This window comes from Ictalurus furcatus, chromosome 12 (genome assembly GCF_023375685.1).
Source record: "Ictalurus furcatus strain D&B chromosome 12, Billie_1.0, whole genome shotgun sequence".
NCBI classification, from domain to species: Eukaryota; Metazoa; Chordata; class Actinopteri; order Siluriformes; family Ictaluridae; genus Ictalurus; species Ictalurus furcatus.
This window is the reverse complement of record NC_071266.1, coordinates 22836166-22859329: the sequence shown is the minus strand read 5'-3', so window position 1 is coordinate 22859329 and position 23164 is coordinate 22836166. Positions and strand designations below refer to the sequence as shown.

At 40.9% G+C, this 23164-nt stretch overlaps 1 protein-coding gene across 8 annotated transcripts in view; it reads right to left on the bottom strand.

Annotated features, from left to right (window-relative positions):
- Positions 1-10725: 10725 nt before the first annotated feature.
- The window catches only part of mgat1b (alpha-1,3-mannosyl-glycoprotein 2-beta-N-acetylglucosaminyltransferase b), a 14687-nt gene continuing 2248 nt past the window's right edge, over positions 10726-23164 (bottom strand). For 2 of the 8 annotated variants that reach the window (XM_053637317.1, XM_053637319.1), the window contains 3 exons: positions 23143-23164; positions 15982-16877; positions 10726-12656 (listed from right to left, as the gene is read on the bottom strand). The exon at positions 23143-23164 is cut by the window's right edge. In XM_053637317.1, coding sequence (XP_053493292.1) covers positions 11955-12656; positions 15982-16836 — 1557 coding nt within the window. In that variant the 5' untranslated portion in view covers positions 16837-16877; positions 23143-23164 and the 3' untranslated portion in view covers positions 10726-11954. The other 6 variants (XM_053637315.1, XM_053637314.1, XM_053637316.1 and 3 more) reach the window with 5 other exon arrangements.

The following is a 23164-nucleotide window of genomic DNA, read 5'->3' as shown; positions in this document are numbered from 1 at the left end:
ATCGAGCTACGTTTATTTTGATGAAGCATCAGTTGTAAAATAGTCGAACAGTAAGCTGTGCCAGTAGTTATTAATGAAGGCATGATGGATATGGAGTTGTAAAAGAGTGTCAATGTGCCTGATACACTAATCTGTGTTCTGTGTTTAATGCCTGTCAGAAAAAAAAAAAAACCACACACACTATGTTTGTTCATTTACAGCTACTTTTGTCTTAATAATCTAAAAGATGTGTAATATTGTATTGGATTAACATCAGTATTGAGATGCTGTACAGTAAAAGGTGCATTAGGTACGAGTTTTCCTTTTTATATTTCGTAACTGGCTGCGGTCGCGGTCGTTAGTCGTTACAGCAAAGTCTACGGTACAGCAAAGTATTCCGAATTCTAGCTTTTCTTTTTGACAGTTAAAAAAAATAGAGAGAGAGAGAGAGAGAGAGCACTGTTTTTCCTACATAATGCACCTTTAGGACTTTTTGGTACTTCTCATAGTGCTTACCAGTATTCTGAATTTCATAATTAAATACAAAACACAAACTGCTGTTGTATCAGTGACGATTCTTCTGGTTCTGTTGCTCTTTCATGTCTTAAGTAAGGAGTAAAACACTTTATGGTGTTGTAGGAAAATAATCAGCGGTGTTGCGGTGGAGTTACTGACTACGTGTACGTGCACGTCAGTAGTCCGATGTTAATCGGAATTTGGCAGTGTTAGTATTCGAATTAGTATCGAGGCAGGTTAACGCCGCAGTCCGATTGCCTGATTCAGGTTAATACGATACTCTGATTCCCAACTCTGGAATACATAAATGTCTGCTTGAATCGGAAATTCGTTGCATGTGAACACACCTTATTCGAAAATCCACTGAAAGGAGATCTATGCGCACGCTCAGTCCGCAAGGAATTGTGGGCGATAACAGACGCTTAGCTGTAGGCTAGGTGTTTAGGAACGGCAACTCGGGCGTATTTACAGCAACCACGTACACAGGAATATCCCCACGCCTGTACGCAATACGGCTGCAACCCGAATATAGACCTTAAACGGAATTTGGTGTGCATATAAACATAGTCGATGACTACGTTTACACGCGCAGCAGTAATCTAATTATTGAGCTTATTCTGAATAAGACAATATTGTGATTAAGCCGCTTTTAGAATACTCCTTTCATGTACCCGTTTGACATGTTATAGGACATAGGGCGATTAACGGCACACGTCATTACGTCACCGTGCCACGCCGTCCGACGTCCCTCCAGAATTTCACGTATCGACATACAGTTGGTCTTCATTATGGGACCGTATATAGTTTTGGGTGTTTTATTTTTAATTTCACGAAAGCTTCAAGTGCGGTTAATTATTTGTCATGCTGTACGTGCAAATAGACGACTGCTTGAAGCCGTGGGCTGCGTCCCAAACCGTGTACTTACCGTCTATATAATATAAAATACATGTATCTCACCTATTATATAGTAGGTAAGTACGCGGTTTGGGACGCAGCCGTGCTCTCTTGTTTAGCGTCAAACGGTTGAGCACTGCCGTGTGTGATCGTGTCCTGTCGCAAAATGCGGTGAAATCTCCCACACGATGTTAACAGTGTGATTAAGGTGTGTACACGTCTGTAACGCACGTGGATAATGCGACTAAAACAGGAATACTCCACACGTCTTAATTCCATTTGTGTTTACTTCAAGTGTGAATTTAGTCGGATTAAGGTCATCGATAATCGCTGTTTACATGCTAGTTTCTTAATCAGAGTATCGTCTTAATCGGGTTCATATCGGATTATTGTTGTCCATGTAAACGCACTGAACGTTACCACCCGGTAGTTGATTATTTTCCAATAACAACATTAAAAAGTGTTTAACTCCTCTTACACCACAGTATTTTTTTATTTATTAAAGAACAACACATCATAGCTTTGATCCATTGAAATGTTTGCGAAACAAGTTACTTATCACTTAGTCATGTTATAGCAGCTATAAACAGTCGTTCCCTCACCAGCCTGTCCTTTTCCTTTTCCTCTCCAAGTCAGGAAGACAAATATAACGCGGCTTGTCGCGTTTCACAGAAGCCCCGAAAGCGCAAACCCATCCGTCCTGAAGTCTTTCCTGCGGCAGAGAATTTACTGACCGTTACAAAGCACCGACCCAGGGCACTCCTTCCAGACAAACATCTCCTCACAGAAAACTTTCCCATATCAACAATTACACAGGTTTCTTACTTGTTAATCAATAGCAGTTTTTTGTAATCATTCGAATTGTTAATATTGTGGAGCCTCGTTATTAGCTGTTACTTCAGGGATGAAAAAAAAAAGGTATTCGATCGAGCGTGTTACAATACGAGTCTGTGATTTACCTTGCAGCTGTAACTAGTGTCAAAGCTGCTGTTGTAGAAAATGAATCAACGCCTTCCGACCAATCAGATTCGAGAATTCGACATATTTGTTTTGTTTGTATTTGTGTTGAAATACCCTTCAGATTTTGGCTTTGTTGCTACAGTTTAGGAAGTGAGGCACAGTATTAAATCATATTTTATTGCTGGCGTAAATGAATCTTTCAAGGAGAGATACGTCTCGACCCTGGCGTAATGTTTATTTTAGTACTTTCAAGGTTGAAAATCCTGACTGTCAGGACGTCTCTTCATCCAAGGGACGTCCAGAGGTTACAGAACAATTTTTTCATCAGGGATGGGAAGTCACAGACGATATGTACTAGATATAATAGTCAGCATCGGTACATTTCATTTTTGATCACTATTACAGAGGGAAGAATTAATAACACATTGAACTCCAGCGCTAAATGTTTAGCTAGGTTTGAAACAGTGGAGACAGATGAACATCCCTGACCCAGTTTATCAGCTATCTTCAGTTTGAAATGCTTCAGAGGAAACGGCGTGATAATGATCTGTAAATTACACGAGCCGAAACCCGTGGAGAAAGCGACGTCTCGCAGCTCGACTAGCCGGATCGTTTGATGTTTACAGTAGGAAAAGCTCTGTGTTTATTTTACTGCTAGAGTTTACAGGTAACACCTAGGATAATGTGAATAAAAGAGTATCTTTGTTAGGTAGGTAGAAATATGTATGAATGAATCACTAATATTGGCACCCTTGGTCAATATGAGCAACGAAGGCTGTGGAAAAATTGGTCGTTATTGTTTAACCTTTCCACAAAAATACTCTGCGTTCATGGATATCAGACAATTGCAAACACAAGAAGTTTATCTCCAAAAAAATCTGTTAAATATAGGTGTACGATAATTATTGGCAATGCTATGAATTCATATGAGAAAAATATATTTGAAGTATATTCCCTTTGATATTTTACATTTTGTTTAGTACACTTGGGTGACTAGGGACAGGAAATTGTTCAGCCATGACTTCCTGTTTCACAGGGGTATAAATATGAGGTAACACACAGGCCAAATTCGCTTAGTCATTCATAATAATGGGTAAGAGCGAGGAATATAGCTGTGATGTGCGGAAAAAGGTTGTTGAGCTTCACAAAATGGGAAGTGGCTATAGGAAAATAGCACAAGCATTGAAGATGCACATTTCCACCATCAGGGCAATAATTAAGAAGTTCCAGTCAACTGGAAATGTTATGAATCAACCTGGAATTGGACGTGTGTCTATATCGTCTCAACGCACCGTGAAGAGGACGGTTCAAGTGGACAAAAAAATCTCCACGGATCACAGCTGGAGAATTTCAGAAGGTAGTTGCGTCTTGGGGTCAGAAAGTCTCCAAAACTACAATCCGAAGTCACCTCCATCACCACAAGTCGTTTGGAAGGGTTTCAAGAAAAAAGCCTCTACTCTCATCCAAAAACAAACTCGAGCGTCTTCAGTTTGCTTCAAATGGGATCGGGTTCTATGGTCAGTAACACTTTTTACTGTTATTTTCTCTTACTTTACTTTTACTCGAGTGAATTATTACTACAGTAGCTGTACTTTTCCTCTAGTCAGTGTGTTTTTTACTCTGTTTCTCCTTCATTCAAGATAATAGTAGCTAAAGGAAAGTCCATGTACTTTGTCCTATTCTGACCTGCCTGCTTTTTTTTGTTTTGTTTATTTTTTTTACTTTTTAACAATGCTCACGGCTTATATAACAGGAAACAAGTACAGGAGTGTCAGCAGCACAGAACAGGAAGTCAGCAGGATGACAGAGAAGTGAGAATGGAAATCACAGGAGGAAGAAATGATGACGGATGAGAGGTGAGGGGTGCGGGGGGGGGGGGGGGGTCCGAAACAAAAATAAGGCACAAAAGTTTTGCATTTAAACTAGAGATGCACAGATGTTACATTTCTCAGCCGATTATTCCGAGTGATATCGGTCGAAACCGATAGCGATAGTTCTGCCTTTTATACCTTCTTTTAAAAGAATAAGTAATAATTCCACAATTCTGAAAGAAACACAAATAAAAACTTTATTCTCTCCATTTCAACAAGTTGTTTGACAGTAACGGGTCTCATAAACAGAAAACACATTACTCACATTAACATGAACACATGAACTCAATTCTGAAGATTAAAGTAAGATTATTAACGTATTGAATGTTATTAATTCATATTAACATCGACTGAATTGTAAAAAAAAAAAAAAAACCCTCCTGTTAGTCTCACATTCACTCTCCACAAACACAAGCATTTCTACTTCATCATTAAACATCAAACTGGTGTCTGTTAATAGCACTCAAAGGTAATACTTACATTAGCTAGACCAAATCGTAGATGAAGAAACACACACAGGAACCGTAGGTGAGAAAAGCAAAGGTCCCAAGTTTATTGACCACTAACACGAGATCCACACAGTGAGACGTCCCAAAGTGATTTTGTGTGTGTGTGTGTGTGTTTTTAGGTTTTATCTGAAGCCCATTGTCTTTTGATTTGTCTTATTTTCGAGTCCCTTATTTCCAACTGGTTTTAGTCCCCCTTTTTTTTTTTTTTTTTTTTTTTTTTTTTTAGAAAAACAGGGTCAGCTCTTTAGGTCATTATTAATGTGACTGTCAACAAGTGAGGCCCTCACCCATCTCTTTTAATCTTCCTTTACTTTTTACTATGGGTAAGTGTATAAACTCTGTTCATTTCTTTTAATCGTCTTTATTTCATCCATCTAGCGTGTTTATATTTCTTGCGTGTGTGTGTGTGTTATAAAGTAAGTGAGTGTTAGTAACTTATGATACTACTCATTATATCTATTGTGCACTTTATGATTTTGTAAAGACAACAGATTCACCTATGTTTACATTTATTCATTTAGCAGACGCTTTTATGCAAATTATGTTACAGCTGAAACTCTCTGTTATCTTCCTACAGTTGGGAGACTTCCCTTTAGTCCTTTGTCATTCAATGGCACGGGCCTGGACCTGAATACACGCTACCACCTAGCACACCTGTTAGCTGATATTACTCGGTTGGCTGAAACCCTCCGTGCTGAGCCCAGCGTTTCTGGTTTTCCCCCTGCTCTCCGCTACAGGATCGTCCCAGTTACAGTTTCTGTGGATGCTTCTACTCAGACAGAGACACCTTATGTTTTTCCCTCTGGGGACCCTTTTGAGTTTCCTCCTGATGAAGACATGACTGTTTCTGGGGCTGACTGTGACCCTCCATCTCCTCCCCACTCCCCAACCGATTATTCTCCTACCCGACCTCATTCTTAACCTGTGTACTCTTTTTCCCCTTAATAAAACACTTGTTTTCCCACAGTTGTCTCCCTTGTGTTTTATTTCTGTCATAATTTTCATCCAACACTGGTAATATATCAACTTTTTTTTATGTATTAACACTAGCTGCGTTTACATGGACAACAATAATCCACTCTTAATCCGATTAAGACCATACTCTAATTAAGAAACTACCATGTAAACAGCAATTTTTACTTACCTTAATCTAATTAAGGTCATAATCGAAGTAAGCAATAATCTAATTAAGACAGGTGGAGTATTCCTGTTTTAGTCGCATTATGGACGTGTAGTAGTGACATGTAAACACCTTAATCACATTATGAACGTCGTGTGGGAGTTTTCACCGCATTTTGCGACAGGACACGATCACACACGGCAGTTTTATGTTTTACGGCGAACAAGAGAGTTCGGCTGTGTCCCAAATCGCATACTTTCCTACTATAGGCCTGTAGTGGGGAAAAATACATGTATCTCGGCTACTATATAGACGGTAACTACGCGATTTGGGACACACCCACCGCTTCAAGCAGTCGTCTATTAGCACGTACAGCATGACAAATAATTAACTGCACTTAAAGCGTTCGTAAAAAAAAATAAATAAAAACACCCAAAACTGTATACGGTACCATAACGAAGACGAACTGTATGTTGATACGTGAAATTCTGGAGGGACGTCGGACGGCGTGGCGCGGTGACGTAATGACGCGGGCTCTTAATCTAATTATGGTCTAAAACATGTAAAACGGGAACATGACAGGAGTATTCTAAAAGCGACTCGTAAACACCTTAATCACATTATTATCTTACTCAAATTAAGGTCAATAATTAGATTACTGCTGTCCATGTAAATGTAGTCTGGATATGAAATACCCTACTCTACAAATATATTTTTCTCTGCAATATATGCTTATATAAACTCACCTTCATTTAAATCTTTCAACGGTGTACTGGCCCTTTAATTCAGCTCGAGGGAAAAAAAATAATAAATTAGACTAAATGTCGAAACTCCCACTTTTGGGAAAGGGAAGGGAGGAGAGAAGAGAAAAGGTAAATGAATCACATGAAAATGAATCACATGAAAATGAATCATATGAAAATGAATAAATAAATTAAAACGTGATAAGCGCGAAACTCCCGCTTCACCTCTGCTCACTTCCGGTGAAATATTTGATCAGTGCAGAGATTACAGAGATTACAAACTGCAGTTTTGTCGTCATTCCACGCAAGAGACATCATCTTTACACACAGCACGAAATCCATGTGTTTCCCCGCCCTCTTTTGATTGACAGGATATAATCCGCCCTGATCGTCGGATGTTTTTAAACTATCGGTGCATCTCTAATTTAAACCCTTGTCTGAGTTAGCCTTTTAAAACATTTGAATCTAGTTATTAGGCACAAGCTGCCTTGTTTCTGGGGAAATGAGTCTTATTTGTGTGTGTGTGTGTGTGTGTGTGTGTAAAAAGAAAATCTTCTCAAACATGTTTTGAAACTCATTTTAAGAAACTCTATCTAACCTTGTCTTAAGATAAGATATTCTACCTAATATTGAGCTAGATTTAACCAGTCACAAGCTACAGCAATGGTTTGCATCAAATCCCAGCAGAGGAACGAGATGCTTTTCCTTATTTTAAGACTAAGACCACTTGCACGCTTCAGTGTCTCAGCGACGCAGCTATGTGTCACGCTTATGCTGAAATCCACACTGAACTACATTACGCATCAGCCCCAGCACGTCACATGTCCCACTGATCACTCACACCTGTTCCGCGTTACCCCTAATAAGCACCCCTATAGAAGTTCTAGTTTCTCAGCGCCTAACTGTCACGCTTTCGTCGTTGTCGCGTGTCCAAACACGTATGCATGTCTTTGCCTCGTGTCCATCGTTACATTCGTGGTTCTTGTCTTCACAGTTTTGTTTATTTGTTTTGCACTTCATTCAATAAAAATCTGCGCTCGCATCCGCCGCCTTCTAGAGTTTTTCCCTGTTGCATCATCAATGCTTCTAGTGCCTTAACTGTTTATTGACTTTTCAGCATTATCATCACAGGCTCTTAAAGACGTTCGTCAGTGAAGAACACTGCATTATTTTGCTGTTACCGTAAAATGCCAAATACTAATTAAACCGCTATTTAAAATGAACAATTTTTTAAAAAAATATCCAGTATTAACATATACCAAGAGATAAGATATATTAAGATATTAATTTAAGACAAAGTCACTTATTTTTATTATGCTGTTTGGTAGAAATTGTCTTTTATTGTAACCTTTTTTGTAATTTGGTTAATCATTAATCTTAGATTAAGGGATAAATTCTTAAAGTCAGCTCTCATATAGAAAACAAAAGTAAGTCTACCTTGGATAACCGTTTTCATTGCTTGTAATAAGCACAACTTGCTTAAATTTTTTGGCTTTAAGTCCTTAACTAGCTCTAAGTGTGTCTAGGTTGTTTCAAGAAAGGCATTGTTGTTTCTGTGCTGCTTTTTATATCTTGTATGTTCCTTAAACCAAGTGCAGCTGTTGTGAATTAGAATTCCTGAGGTGCAGCCAAACCTATGGCAGAAAAGGGAATATTTATTAGTACGGGTGTAAAGATTCACCGCTGGAGTCGATATATTATTGGCTTTTTAATCTGAATCAGAACGAAATCGATGCTTTTGATTCATTTGCTGTTTGGTTTGGTTTGGTTTAATCTCTACACGTACTACACATAAATAAAGGAACCGGAAAGCACAAAAAAAAAGAGGAAAAAAAAGTGTTGGTTGAAGGGCGTGTAGAGGGGTGAAAATGTACATGTGAAACTCTCATTCAAATGAATCAGAAAAACAGCCCTTCATTAATATCGGCACCCTTGGTAAGTATTGTTTGAGGGCACTGTGCGTCTATAAATAACTAGTTTCAAACAGCTTTATCTTTTTTGAATCTTTTCACAGCAGTTATAAATATGAACACTTTGTACTCCGTCGAGAGTGAACTGTGAACCCGAGTGCACTGAGAAAGTGTTTTGACTCTGAATCGACTCAAAGCGAACCAAACAGGGTCTGTTTTATTTTAGTTTATTTCTTTTGTAAATGGGTCATTCTATCTCGAGTGGTTTTTCTTTTTCTTTTCTTTTTTAATATGTCTGAGTGATTAGCTGTATGTATCGGCATTGTAAAAGCACCAGGGTTTTTAAAAATTATTTTATAATTTGACTTGGTTCAACTACGACAGCCATCTTTGTGTCACGACACACAACACACGGCTATACGGCTGTTTACGGAAACCTCAGTATCTCGGATCAGGATGGTCCGAGTTCCTTGGAACAAAAGCTGATCTCTAGAGCACGTCACAAGGTACATATATAAACATTTTGCACATTCAGTTTCCTTAGACGTAGAATTTAAGTCTAAATGTAATGCTCAAGAGATTGCTCACAGTTCCACATTTAGGGTCAATGTTTAATGGGAAGGGTTCGAGTCTCAGTCTTAATTTTTTTCAGGGGGTACCTGGGTAAGTATAGTGTGCATGCAGAACATTTCAGGTTTGAGACTTCTCTTTTTATGGGGGAGAGAAAGAATTATTTAAAAAAAAAAAACCTCCTCACTTTCAGGTTGAATATCTCTGGTAGGGGACCAGATACGAACCTGAAATTTTGACAGAAATAAGTCCTCTACAGTAGCATTCTTCTGTAAAAACCCGAGAGTCTGCGGGTGGAGGTGAACTCTGCAGGACAGTAGCCCTCGAGGGACAGATTTGAAGGACCAGCCGAATCTATCATACTGGTGCAGATGTACAGCGGGTATGCGTGAATAGATTTTTATAGGAATATGGAAGTACAGTGTTCAGGTGGGTGTTTTACAGACGTACAGTGTCAAACAGAGCTGTGGTGTAAACTACAGCTCAGAAGTTCAGCTCGGAACTGTAGCACTTCAAAATGTGATGTGATGGAAAGGAGAAAAAATGCTGGATGCAAAACACGAAATGTATTGAAGCAGTTATTGATATGATTATCTAATCATTTATTTAGCACCGGTATTCTGACAAATTGCCTTACCTATCATGAAATCCTCCCGAGGGCTTCTGCTTCTTCATATAGTGCAGTTTTCTGGAAGTATTTACTGATAAGGTCACCATAAAGTTATTCGTTCATCCTCATGAACACTGGTCATGAGACGGGAATATACCCTGGATAGGACGCCAATGCATGACAGTGCATCATGCACACAAACATTCACACCTCGGGAGAAGTTAGCGTAGCCGATTTAGTGTACCAGTATGTTTTTGGGAGGAAACCAGAGAAAACCCACAGACACTGGGAGAACTCTAGCGACCCTGGAGCTGTGAGGCGGCACCTCTACCCGCTAATATTTGTAATTGTAATCTCCAAAATAGCTCAGTCATTAGGATTGAATTGAAGTCCATCAGTCTCAGAGAAAGAGCTGAGTGAGAACTCGCTCTAGTCAAAGCTAGAACAATACACGCATCACGTCATGTTGCACCACACCGTAGAGATCTACCTTCCTGAAGACTTTAGCTCCTAATCAGTGCCTTAAGAAGTTCTTGATCAACTAAAACTGGTGTGCTAGAGTTTGGCTGGGAATGAAACCTGCAGGAAGGAAGATCTCAAGGAGGAAGAGGGTTGGTGACCAACTGCCTTAGTACATTGAACAAGCTCTAAATTGTACCGTAATGAGTTGTTGGCTGCTTTACACGTATCTTTTATACATCTGATCACATCATCCATTTTCTGTATCACTTATCCTACACAGGGTCACAAGGAACATGGAGCCTATCCCAGGGGACTCGGGGGACACCCTGGACGGGGTGCCAACTCATCGCAGGGCACAGTCACACATACACACACACATTCACACAGTACGGACAATTCGGAGATGCCGATCAGCCTACGATGCACGTCTTTGGACTGCGGGAGGAAACCGGCATACCCGGAGGAAACCCCCAAAGCACGGGGCGAACATGCAAACGCCCGCACGCACAGGGCGGAGGCGTGAATCGAACCCCCGACCCCGATCACATCGACGGTTAATAAATTCCACTTGCATACTGACATATCAAAATAGTCATTTATTATCAATGTATTAAATTTTATAAACAACACATCAGGCAGTGGTTTTATACTTTGTCATACAGACATTAGAACATTTCAAACCTTCCCACGAATACAGCATATTTTTAAATTAGATTCGATCCGTCCTCTTGTCCCGTCTACTTGGATCCACTGAAACGACTGCGTTTGACACGACACGGAAAGCAAGTTCTCTGTGGTCACCGGTTCTGCAACAAACCCAACATTTAGGACATCTCGGACTAAACGTATTGAAAGTGCTCCCAAATTATCGAGAACGAAGCAGCGTTCAAGTACTTCAGCAGACGTTTTGGTACTTCACATGTGGGAACTTTGCCAAAAGTAGTGCTCCTTTAAAAGGTAGGTAAAAATCTGCTTTTGTCTGAATGCATCAGTCAGGTTAAACGACATTTATACCTTCATTCATTACTTCATTCGAACAATATCAGTAAGTCATTTAAAAAAAAAAACAAAAAAAACAAACCAACTCTCACTGGGTTCATTGAGTGAGAGATCTTTTATGATAGTCAGTCTGAAACTGTACAATTTAGCAGTGATAATGTCAAGCCTTCGTTGGCATGGAAACGGTAATACTTTTCACTTTAGGTCTTCTCTGAATACGACTGCTGTATGTGCATGAGGGATTGTTGTTGTTGTTGTTCCCAGTACAACTGGGTGTTTAACCTTAAACGTGTTCACACTAGCAAGTGACAAAAGCAACAGCCAAATATCGATTTTCTATGAAAAGCTGCGTGACATCAAGCCGCACTCTGTGACATTTGAATTCGAAATTTTCGATTCTATCCAAATTACCCATGGTGCACTGAAATGCAAATGAAGTTTCCCTAGAATCGCTAGTCTCACACTAGGTTTCGGACCAGTGTTCAGTTCCCTTTCGTTAGCCTTTGGTGCTAAAAGAGTGAAGAAAATAAAAGACTACTGCATCTTATAATAAACGCAGCCAGTGCGCACCCAAAAGGTGATATCGGTGGCAGTCGCTACACGCCACCACAAGTGACCGCGATTTTGTCGCTTGCTAGTGTGAATGCCAGGTAAATCTTCAGAACAGACCAAAGCTGCCTTCCTTCATAAAATCGCTCACATTTTGACCGTGCATTCCCATCTCTACCATGCATGTTTTCTTTGGTTTAAGAGGACAATCATCTCCTCTTGCATGGTTCTGACACTCAGTTCACGTTCCATACGAGATCCTTCAGCTCCAGCTTGTGTCATATTTTGTCCAGCCCTCAGGGGGTGCCAGATAAACCCTTCGACCGCGCGAGAGAAAGCTGACCACGCCCCTGTAACCGGCGCGTGGAACGCCAGACTTTAAGTCGTCCATCACGCCCAAATTCCGGGCTAAAACCTTGAAACTGTCCCTGCTAGAGTACTGCACCCTGAACGGTCCCGAACCCTGCAAACTGCCACCCTGCTGCAGCTCCTCCACTTTCACCAAAGGCGCACTGTACACTTCTTTATTAAAGTCTTCATCGTAGTGCCCCCTGACCAAATAAGACAAATCCCGTTTAGTGAAAGGCACAAATTCAGCGTTGAGTTTAATGTAGCGCAGATACTGATCGAAAAATTGACCCAGACTGACTCCTTTCCGGCCGAAAGTCATAGTTCTGGAGATCTCTGGGCGAATGCAGGAACGCTCTTTCCTTTGCTCTGGGTGACGCATCCAGTCGTCCCAGAATGCCTTGGGCCACTTGGGCTCCAGCTCTGCCCACACCTCCTTCAACAGCATCCATCCCAGACCCGGGAAGAAATCTGTCCGATAGAGGAGGTCAGGCTTGCCCGGGTCCACCAGGCCGTCACGGCCGTTGTCGTTCCAGGCTGAGATGCACCACAGCGTCGGGTCGGAGAGCAGGATCGGGTGGAGAGCGCGGAAATACTCGAAAAAGTCCGGCGCCACCTACAAAGCAGCACAAGTGTTGTTAAGATTTGGAAAGACAAGATTTCTCAAACTCACTCGGTTTTGAATTAGTTCAATTTCAGATGATGATATTTGGAGTTTGGAACTTAAACGGGTGGTGCTTTCGGGACACCTGACTGTACAGAGCTTTTCCGGCGTCGCTGTTTAATTCAACGATCGGTTCACTGTGCTAATCTGTGGGAACAGACTGGAATTCCAGCAGTCAGCAGAATTTAGAAAAGATGGATTAAAACCTAGTCTTTTGTGATAGATAGCACTCTCAGCCACTCTGCACGTCTTTGTCAAAAGTCGCCTCTTGCGTTGAGGCAGGTGCTTATGCAGACCTTGCGATTTGATTACGTATAAAACCTCAATTCACTGCGTCTGGCCTTGCAGCACTGCGGTGTGCGAGGAGTTGGGTCAGTGAAGTGCGTACGATGGATTTTTCCACTATATTCATTACAGTTGCATTAAAGAACACTCATGCCTTATTGTGGATCTATTGATTTAAGTAAGATAGGTTAACACATATTTAAGTCAAAGGATGACATCTGGGATCTGACTGGCTCAACTGAGAAATCTTGCACATTGAAGATTTGCACAGAGTCTCAATTTGAGTCTTAAGTCTTAAACGCATACATGAACAGAGTTAAGTCTTAAGTCAGATGCATACAGGTGAAGTCTTAAGACATCCCTGGATTTAAACAAAGTCAAGTGTTAAGTCACATTCCTACATTAATAATCTCAGGTCTCAAGACACATTCGTAGGTTAATAATGTCAGGTCTCAAGCCAAGTTCCTAAGTTAATAATGTCAGGTCTCAAGCCAATGCCTAGGTTAATAATGTCAGGTCTCAAGTCAAGTTCCTAGGTTAATAATGTCAGGTCTCAAGTGAAATGCCTAGGTTAATAATGTCAGGTCTCAAGTGAAATGCCTAGGTTAATAATGTCAGGTCTCAAGTGAAATGCCTAGGTTAATAATGTCAGGTCTCAAGTGAAATGCCTAGGTTAATAATGTCAGGTCTCAAGTGAAATGCCTAGGTTAATAATGTCAGGTCTCAAGTGAAATGCCTAGGTTAATAATGTCAGGTCTCAAGTGAAATGCCTAGGTTAATAAGGTCTGGTCTTAAGTCAAATTCCTAGGTAAATAATGTCAGGTCTCAAGCCAAGTTCGTAGGTTAATAAGGTCTGGTCTCAAGCCAAGTTCGTAGGTTAATAATGTCAGGTCTCAAGCCAAGTTCGTAGGTTAATAATGTCAGGTCTCAAGCCAAGTTCCTAGGTTAATAATGTCAGGTCTCAAGCCAATGCCTAGGTTAATAATGTCAGGTCTCAAGCCAATGCCTAGGTTAATAATGTCAGGTCTCAAGCCAATGCCTAGGTTAATAATGTCAGGTCTCAAGCCAATGCCTAGGTTAATAATGTCAGGTCTCAAGCCAATGCCTAGGTTAATAATGTCAGGTCTCAAGTCAAGTTCCTAGGTTAATAATGTCAGGTCTCAAGCCAATGCCTAGGTTAATAATGTCAGGTCTCAAGCCAATGCCTAGGTTAATAATGTCAGGTCTCAAGTCAAGTTCCTAGGTTAATAATGTCAGGTCTCAAGTCAAGTTCCTAGGTTAATAATGTCAGGTCTCAAGCCAAGTTCGTAGGTTAATAATGTCAGGTCTCAAGCCAAGTTCGTAGGTTAATAATGTCAGGTCTCAAGCCAAGTTCCTAGGTTAATAATGTCAGGTCTCAAGCCAATGCCTAGGTTAATAATGTCAGGTCTCAAGCCAATGCCTAGGTTAATAATGTCAGGTCTCAAGCCAATGCCTAGGTTAATAATGTCAGGTCTCAAGCCAATGCCTAGGTTAATAATGTCAGGTCTCAAGCCAATGCCTAGGTTAATAATGTCAGGTCTCAAGTCAAGTTCCTAGGTTAATAATGTCAGGTCTCAAGCCAATGCCTAGGTTAATAATGTCAGGTCTCAAGTCAAGTTCCTAGGTTAATAATGTCAGGTCTCAAGCCAATGCCTAGGTTAATAATGTCAGGTCTCAAGCCAAGTTCCTAGGTTAATAATGTCAGGTCTCAAGTGAAATGCCCAGGTTAATAAGGTCTGGTCTTAAGTCAAATTCCTAGGTAAATAATGTCAGGTCTCAGTCAAATTCCTAGGTAAATAATGTCAAGTCAATTTCCTACAAAAACAAAGTCGTCTTAAGTCCTTCCTACAGAAATAAATACAGACTACACTCCTACGTAAAGTCAAGTCTTAAATTATTCTCATATAAACAGCTCTCATGTTACTTGTATTTTTTTCTCATTTTACTTGTATGTTCTCATTTGTAAGTCGCTTTGGATAAAAGTGTCTGCTAAATGAATAAATGTAAATGTAAACAATGAACAGAGTTAAGTCTTAAGTCAAAACGCACACACGTCAAGTCTTTTCGGACGTTTTGTTGCATTTTGGACAAATTTGTAAACGCACTGTCACATTAAACTATAGCTTTGAAAAGGTCAATTCTGCTAGCCGGAGATAAATTACCCAGCTCAAACACTGGCCCGTAATTCCAAAAACTGGAATTCAATCTCAGTATGAATCGAATCAGCAGTGGTGTTAAATATCCAAGGCCTACACAAGACAAATGACTTTTTCCTGCTTTTGTGTCATGCTTCACTATACACTATGTGTGGTGCTTTATGCGGTTTGTCCAGTGTCACAACAAAACATGGAGAAAGAACACTCATTGAGTATAGCATAACAACTCATTTTTGGCCTAAAGCTAACCACTTGGAGTGATATACTTTTAAACTGATTATACCCTAAGAACAGCATTCTTCTTCTACTTATTATTATTATTATTATTATTATTATTACCCAGTGCAGAATTATAAATTGAATTAATCCGATCAAAAAAATGTTTTCATTCCCTCAATAAGGTTTGCTGCCGCTTTGTACAGGCCTTTTGAGAACTCAAGTTCAATGACAAGATCCTTATTTACTTCTCAGGTGCAAATTTGACTTTATAATGAGCGAGTCTGAGCTGAGACAGTTTCAAAAGAGCTACTTGAGAAACAGATAAAAGCAGATCCTGCAACACCGACAAGTCTCTCATCCTTCTTCCATATAAACTCTAAATAAATACATAAACAAATAAATAAATAAATAAATAAGTCAATAAAAAGCATTTCGATTCCAGATAACGCTATTGTTCGGGTAGCTCGATTTGTACAATGCACAGCTGCTAACTATAAAATTAGTCCAATGGCAGAGCAAGTTCAGAGCCAATCACAGTCTTTGTACCGGTTTGAATACGCACTCTGCACGTGTTGTGATTAGGCCCGTGTTCTTACCTCCAAATCGTCTTCTACGATGACCACAGTGGAGTAACCGAACGTGTTAAACACTTGGTTCAGGGCCCAACGGTAGTGTCTGGAGATCTTATAGTAACCCTGGAACTTCCTGTGATCGGGCCGCACAGGAATGTTGGAGAGATCTGGTTGGCTGATGTGGGTCACCTGACTGCCATAGGAGCCGATGACCCGGGCCGTATCGCCGTGACCGCAGTCCTGGCTCACGACGATTGGATAAAGCTCCACTGAAGGCCGGTACTGTATCAGCTTGTCCAAACTTCTTTTCACTGTAACCCTGTCACAAGCGATGACCAAGATCGGGATGACAGTTTGAGGACTAGGATCTGTAAGGTCCACGTTATTTTTGTCCAACGGTTTGTCATTGTTCGTCTCCTTGTCCTGCTTTGTGTCTGGCGGAGGGTTTGTGACAACAGGAACCTGCTTGTTTTTGACAATTATTTCATTTCCCACTAAGGTGGGTAACTGGGGCAACTCCTGAGGTTCTTTAAATTCTTCTTTTTTGTCCCTCGAGTCCTCCGCCTCTTTTTTCCTCAGGTTTTTATTCTGTTCCCACAATGACCTGTGGCTCTGTATCTGTTTCAGGAGTTTCTTTTGAGTCTCCAATTCCGATTCCACCTCTTCTGCCAATCGGATCACTTCGCCCGCCAGCCCGCTGGCTCCACCTCGCTTCCCTTTTCCAGCTTGCCATTCCTCTCCCGCGCCCGGTTCGGCTCCGCCTCCGTCTCCGAGTCGACCGATGGGTGGCCTTCCCCAGAGAAACAGAAGCAGCAAGGCATTCCAGGCGATGAACAGAACCGCTCCGCATAAGATAAGGGAGCCTTTCTTACGAACCATGGCCCAGTGGCACCAAAGGAGCGACCGAAGGGAGGAGAACGCTGGAGCAAGACAAAAATGTCAACAATTAAAAACAAAATAAGTCCAAAACCACGAGTCCACATCACAGGTGACTCAAATATCATGTTTTCCCACTCATGGTAGGTGACGTCAAGTCTTTTGTAAACGGTTACGGCAAGCTTTCCCAGCAGTCTACCCTTAGAGAATACATATATCAAAAGATACACTTGACACTTTCTTCTAGAAGTTAAAAAAAAAACAAAACAAAACGGATGCTCGGGCTAAATATGAGAAATGGAGGATTTAGTATTGAATAGTGAAGGATATATCTGCTCTAAAAAACAAAAATAAAACCGTAAAAGTGAATCTTCAACAGTTAAAACCCCAAATCCTCCATATCCAAACACAGGTGAAAAAGATCTCCAGGTCTAAAAGATCCCCCCACCTTTAGCAGATATAAATCTTCTGACCAGACGCTGACTTTTATTATTATTATTATTATTATTATTATTATTATTATCACTTGATATTATTACTTTTCTGAGATATCGCAATATCTTTTCATAACATTTTTAAATCAGCACCTGACCCGCACTGTAGACGAGGATCGTATATGGCATTTCAAATATAAATCTCTCTATGAGTGGAGTTTAATCTTAGCCTATTTCTCGGTAAGTAGGGCAGGTATATGTCTGGTTCTTGCTCAACATTTCCTTTAGACCCACAGTTTTCAGGCTGAAAGAGGAAGTATGAATCTTGCACAAAAACCAAAAGGTCAGCAGTGTTTCTTATGAACTCAGAGGTGCTGGAGTCACTGTGCAGTCTAGATGACATCAGGAAGCGACACACCCTGTTCACTGTACAGCAACCACGATTTGAGGTCGTGTGCTTCGTTAGGTGTAATAACACAGCGAAGACCATCAACTACGATCGTAAGTTCCGACAGAGAATAGCATCAGGTAATGTCTATGTAAAACTATGTACCTCAGTGGCTTATGTAAGGAATAAAACAACTATAGGGTGGTGTGATGCGTCCCAACAACGTAGGAGTTACCGCGGTCACCACCCAGAAGCTGATTCTTTTCCCAATAACAGCGTGTGTTTTATTCCTCTTATACCACAGGCAATGTGCAAACGATTACAAATTTCTATTTAATAAAGAACGACACACTGTACGTTTTATCCGTTTACAGTTACGTTACATATTGTGGAAATCGTCCGTGAAATCACTTACGTTATCGTAGCTATAAACCGTAAATCTCTCACTTTTCTTTAAAACAAAAAGAAAAAAAAAAAAGAAAGCTTGTTACCAGGAAACCGCAAAGTGCAAGTACAGTACAGTTTTTTACCTCGGACTGTTACAAAGCCCTGACACTGGAGACTCCTTCCATGAAGGTTAGTTAAATAAACGTCTCCTAACAGGAAACGTCACTATATCAACAATTATATGGTTTTGTTCCCCCCTCTTTCTTTTATTATTATTAGTTGTAGATTATGTGAAAGTGTAAGTAATCATACAGTCCCTGCAGGATTTCAAGATTTCACGTCTTTGCGCTCGCAGAAATGAACGCAAAATCAAGCAAACTCGGCAATTTTTGGAGGCGCGTGCGATTTTTCAAAAATCACAGCGGATTTTCCGCAGGTTCACGTCACGCGACGTCATCACGACACACATTCCGCCAAATCCCTCTTCTATTCACGTGCGTCGGACACGAGTACAGCCAAGGTCTCGTTTACCAACAAACATCACTGCGAAAACCGTTATGTGCAATTTCGCCAATTCAAGTAGTTTTCAGCAAAAAAAAAAAAAAAGTGCAAAAAACTCCACAAATTACATCGAAAATTTTTATTAAAAAAAAAAAGCTGCAGCAAATTTTTTTTATTTTTATTTTTAGCAATTTTGGACGCAACGATCACAAAAAAACTTCACGAAAACCTGTATGGACTGGTCAGTAATCACACCAAAGAGTAAAGAGTATAAATGATTGTTGTTGTTTGTTTGTTTTTTTTAAATACTGTATGTAAAAATTCTTTCCTTTATCTATGAGCTTCATGTAAATAACTTACATAAACGCACAGGACTGGATAAACTGCACCAGGGACGTGCGTCGAACACGAGTACAGCTCAAAGGTCAACGTATACCAACAAACATCACTGTGAAAGACCGCGCGAAACAATTTCGTGCGACTGCGGTTTCACTAATTCCGGTCGTTTTCTGCAAAAAAAAAAAAAAAAAAGCGCAAAAAAACTCCAGCAAGTTACATCGCAAATTTTCAGAGAGAGAGAAAAAACAATTAAATAAAAAAAAAATAATAATAAAAACCTCAATGAAATCCGATGATCGAATCGATAACGTATCAGAATGAGCGCGTTAACTGTTTCTCTTTGCATCTGCTGACCAAGAGGGTTCACATATCTGTTTGGTTGGTATGGGTTCTGTTTAAAAAAAAAAAAAAGAAAAGAAAGAAGAGAAAGGAAAGGAATGGACGCATCAATCGACTGGAATGTAGTTTCAAACGCACCCACGCTGATGATCCTGATAGTGTTGGAATGTGAATAATCACAGCAGGATTCGGATTGAACCATGAAGTGTACAAATACTCGAGTGGAGTCATGAATCCCATCCCTGACTCTCTGTAGGATGGAGTGTATGACATGAAGGGAAGGATTGCTCCGAGTTTTGGGTGGAGAGCAAAGCTCCGTTCCGGATTTGATTGGTTACGGTTGCCATGTGATCGGCATGCCGGACATTTATACTGTAGTTACATTACACAGCATGTACTCCACTTCAGGGGAAAGTACGGCAACGTCGACTTTTAAAGTGCTCAGAAATCCCTCCCCCGTCCTGCAACAGAAACATGACGTGTCTTCCCATGATCCCGTGCATTTATGGGGTCATAAACCTTCTCCGAGGAGGCACTTTTTCGTCGGCCATAAAGCCTGTGCGGGAAATTTATGCAGATCGTATCCAAATAACGGAAAACAGTAACACAACTCGTGTCACTCGCGTGGTCTAATCAATGCACGGAAAAACTCTAGTAGTAAAAATTCTCAGTCGTCTTAAAAAAAAAAAAAGGGCAGATAAAAAGACAACAACATTTTTTTTTGTCCTTTTTTACAAAAACACAACCTTCATGAAACGAGCATTATTCCGAATTCTCAGACAGAAGTGGTTTGCTTCCCACAACATCCACCGCTCACTCAAAATCCAGAGAGCGAACGCTCAGCCTGTGAAGTATTTCAAAAACGACAAAGTCCATTCATCCCCCGTGTCAGCCACGAGTCTGCACAGGAACGTCAATACTCACAGGAGCGCCGGCTAATCGCTCACTCCGCCGTGCTGACCGGGTTAAACTCCCATCGGCTTTTTACACCCGAGAGAACGTCCTGAAAAATACATATCTCTCACTTAAAAACAACAGAATTAGATTAGCAGCTATTTCCTACCAGGAAGCTGGAAAATGTGGCAACATGACACAGGAAGTTCAGACAGAAAGTGTTGGGGGGTATGCGGTTAGAAGAATTTAATCAGGACAGGCTGGTATCACACTACGCGTAGTTACTGCTACCATGTCTACTGTACTGTAGCAGCAGCGCTTTATTCCTCTTACACCACAGCAATTCTTCAAGAAATAATACTTTTTATCTGTTTAGAGCTACGTCTCAAGTTATCAAACGTCCACGTGTGATTAGTTCCTGTAGCCATGTTATAGCAGCGATAAACCTGTTGTCCCTCACCACCCTCTTCTTTCGCTCTTCAAGATAAGAAGCCAAACCCCGCCCCCCCAAAAAAAAAACAAAAACAAAAACAAAAAAACCAACCAGAACCGCAAATCAGTCCTGAAGAATTTTCCTTGCAGCTGTACTTCTGATTGTTCCAAAGTGCTGACACTGGAGACTCCATCCGAAACGCTAAATAAACAAACATCTCCTCACGGAAACTTTCACCAGCTCAACAGTTACACACGGTTTTTAATCCGTATGCGAAACGTACATCGTATAAGTCACGTGAATGAGCTGTTACTATGGAAACGATAACGTATCACAATAAGCGCTTTACTGCAAACCTCGCAGCTGGAACGACTGTCAGAGCCGCTGTTATAGAAAATGAATCAACACCTTCTGACCAATCAGAACAGAGGATTCAACAGTGGCATGAGATAGATTAAAATATGAGGCAAGGGGAAAACTTTTAAACGTACGACGTAAATTAGAACCGAATTTAAAAAGAAAATTCCAGAGGAAAACGGACACCCGTTAGGCTCTAGACAAATATGGAGATTGGATCGAAGAGACGTAGACACGGAGACTGGACCGTAGACATGTAGACACGGAGATTTGACTGTAGAGACGTACAAACGGAGATTTGACTGTAGAGACGTAGACACGGAGATTTGACTGTAGAGACGTACAAACAGAGATTGGATCGTAGAGACGTACAAACGGAGACTGGATTGTAGACATGTAGACACGGAGATTGGATTTTAGAGATATACAAACAGAGATTGGATCGTAGAGACGTACAAACGGAGACTGGATTGTAGACATGTAGACATGGAGATTGGATCGTAGAGACGTACAAACGGAGATTTGACTGTAGAGACGTACAAACGGAGATTGGATCGTAGAGACGTACAAACAGAGATTGGATCGTAGAGACGTACAAACGGAGATTGGATCGTAGAGACGTACAAACGGAGACTGGATTGTAGACATGTAGACACGGAGATTGGATTTTAGAGATGTACAAACGGAGATTGGATCGTAGAGACGTACAAACGGAGACTGGATTGTAGACATATAGACACGGAGATTGGAATTTAGAGATGTACAAACAGAGATTGGATCGTAGAGACGTACAAACGGAGAGTGGATTGTACAGATGTAGACACGGAGATTGGAATTTAGAGATGTACAAACAGAGATTGGATCGTAGAGACGTACAAACGGAGAGTGGATCGTACAGATGTAGACACGGAGATTGGAATTTAGAGATGTACAAACAGAGATTGGATCGTAGAGACGTACAAACGGAGACTGGATTGTAGACATGTAGACACGGAGATTGGAATTTAGAGATGTACAAACAGAGATTGGATCGTAGAGACGTACAAACGGAGACTGGATTGTAGACATGTAGACACGGAGATTGGAATTTAGAGATGTACAAACAGAGATTGGATCGTAGAGACGTACAAACGGAGAGTGGATCGTACAGATGTAGACACGGAGGTTGGAATTTAGAGATGTACAAACAGAGATTGGATCGTAGAGATGTACAAACGGAGATTGGATCGTACAGCTGTAGACAGATTATACAATTCTGTGACACCTACCTGCAATAAACAATGCAAAGGCGATAAATAAATGAATAAGGTTCATAACTAAGGCTTGCCTCAACCTCGTACCACATTTCTCCCTACATTATTTTGAAGACAATACCTTTGTTTGTTGGCGTGTCTAAACTCCAATCATAAAAACATTCAAATATTGTTCAGGATGACGACGACAGCATGCGCTCCCATAACCTACTGCGATATCAGCAACACAAAGTCCACTACCGCGATAACGATGGACAAACACAACACGCGTGCAGGGACCTACAGAAACTGAGAGGTGTACGTCATGAATTCCCATGCAGCGAACAAGAACGGACACAGGAGGCAGGAGTACTAATTACCCGTTACAATAATAACACCAATAATCTCCGAGATCTACCCGAGCAACTAATCTCCACTTCATCCTGTTAAACAAGAGGTCTGTGGAGGCTTTTCTCCGTGTTCTCCACGCGCTAAACACTGTCAAACGGACCGTTAACTCTTCATTAATTAGTGAGATTCATCATTTAATCGTCACGGTTTTAACGCGTGTGCAGTTCTTACGGAAAGAGGACGCAAAGTTCATAGCCTACACGTGTGAAAGCATTAAGACAACACCGTTTTTTCCTCCTGGTTTTTTTTTTTTTCTTTTCTTTTCCCACTGAGCAGACAGAAAAACCAAGCGCATACCCACACTCGCCTCGTGCCAACAACCGAACACAGCCTTTCGAAATTAAAACCACATGCGGACCTGACACGGCCTTTGACGGAGGGAGGGGAGTGGAAACCCCCCCCCCAAAAAAACAGATAATAACCAAAAGAGGCAAGGTTATCAGGAAACTGTAGGCTGGTGGAGCTACGGCAAAAGCAGCAGAGTGACCAGAAGAAGTCCTGATGAAGATCTGCTACGAAAGGACCCGAGTGACCAGTCTGAAGTGCTGATGGTACAATGAAAGTAAAAGCTCCTATTGTTAAAAGTAAAAGTACCTGTAATATCAAACTTCGCTCC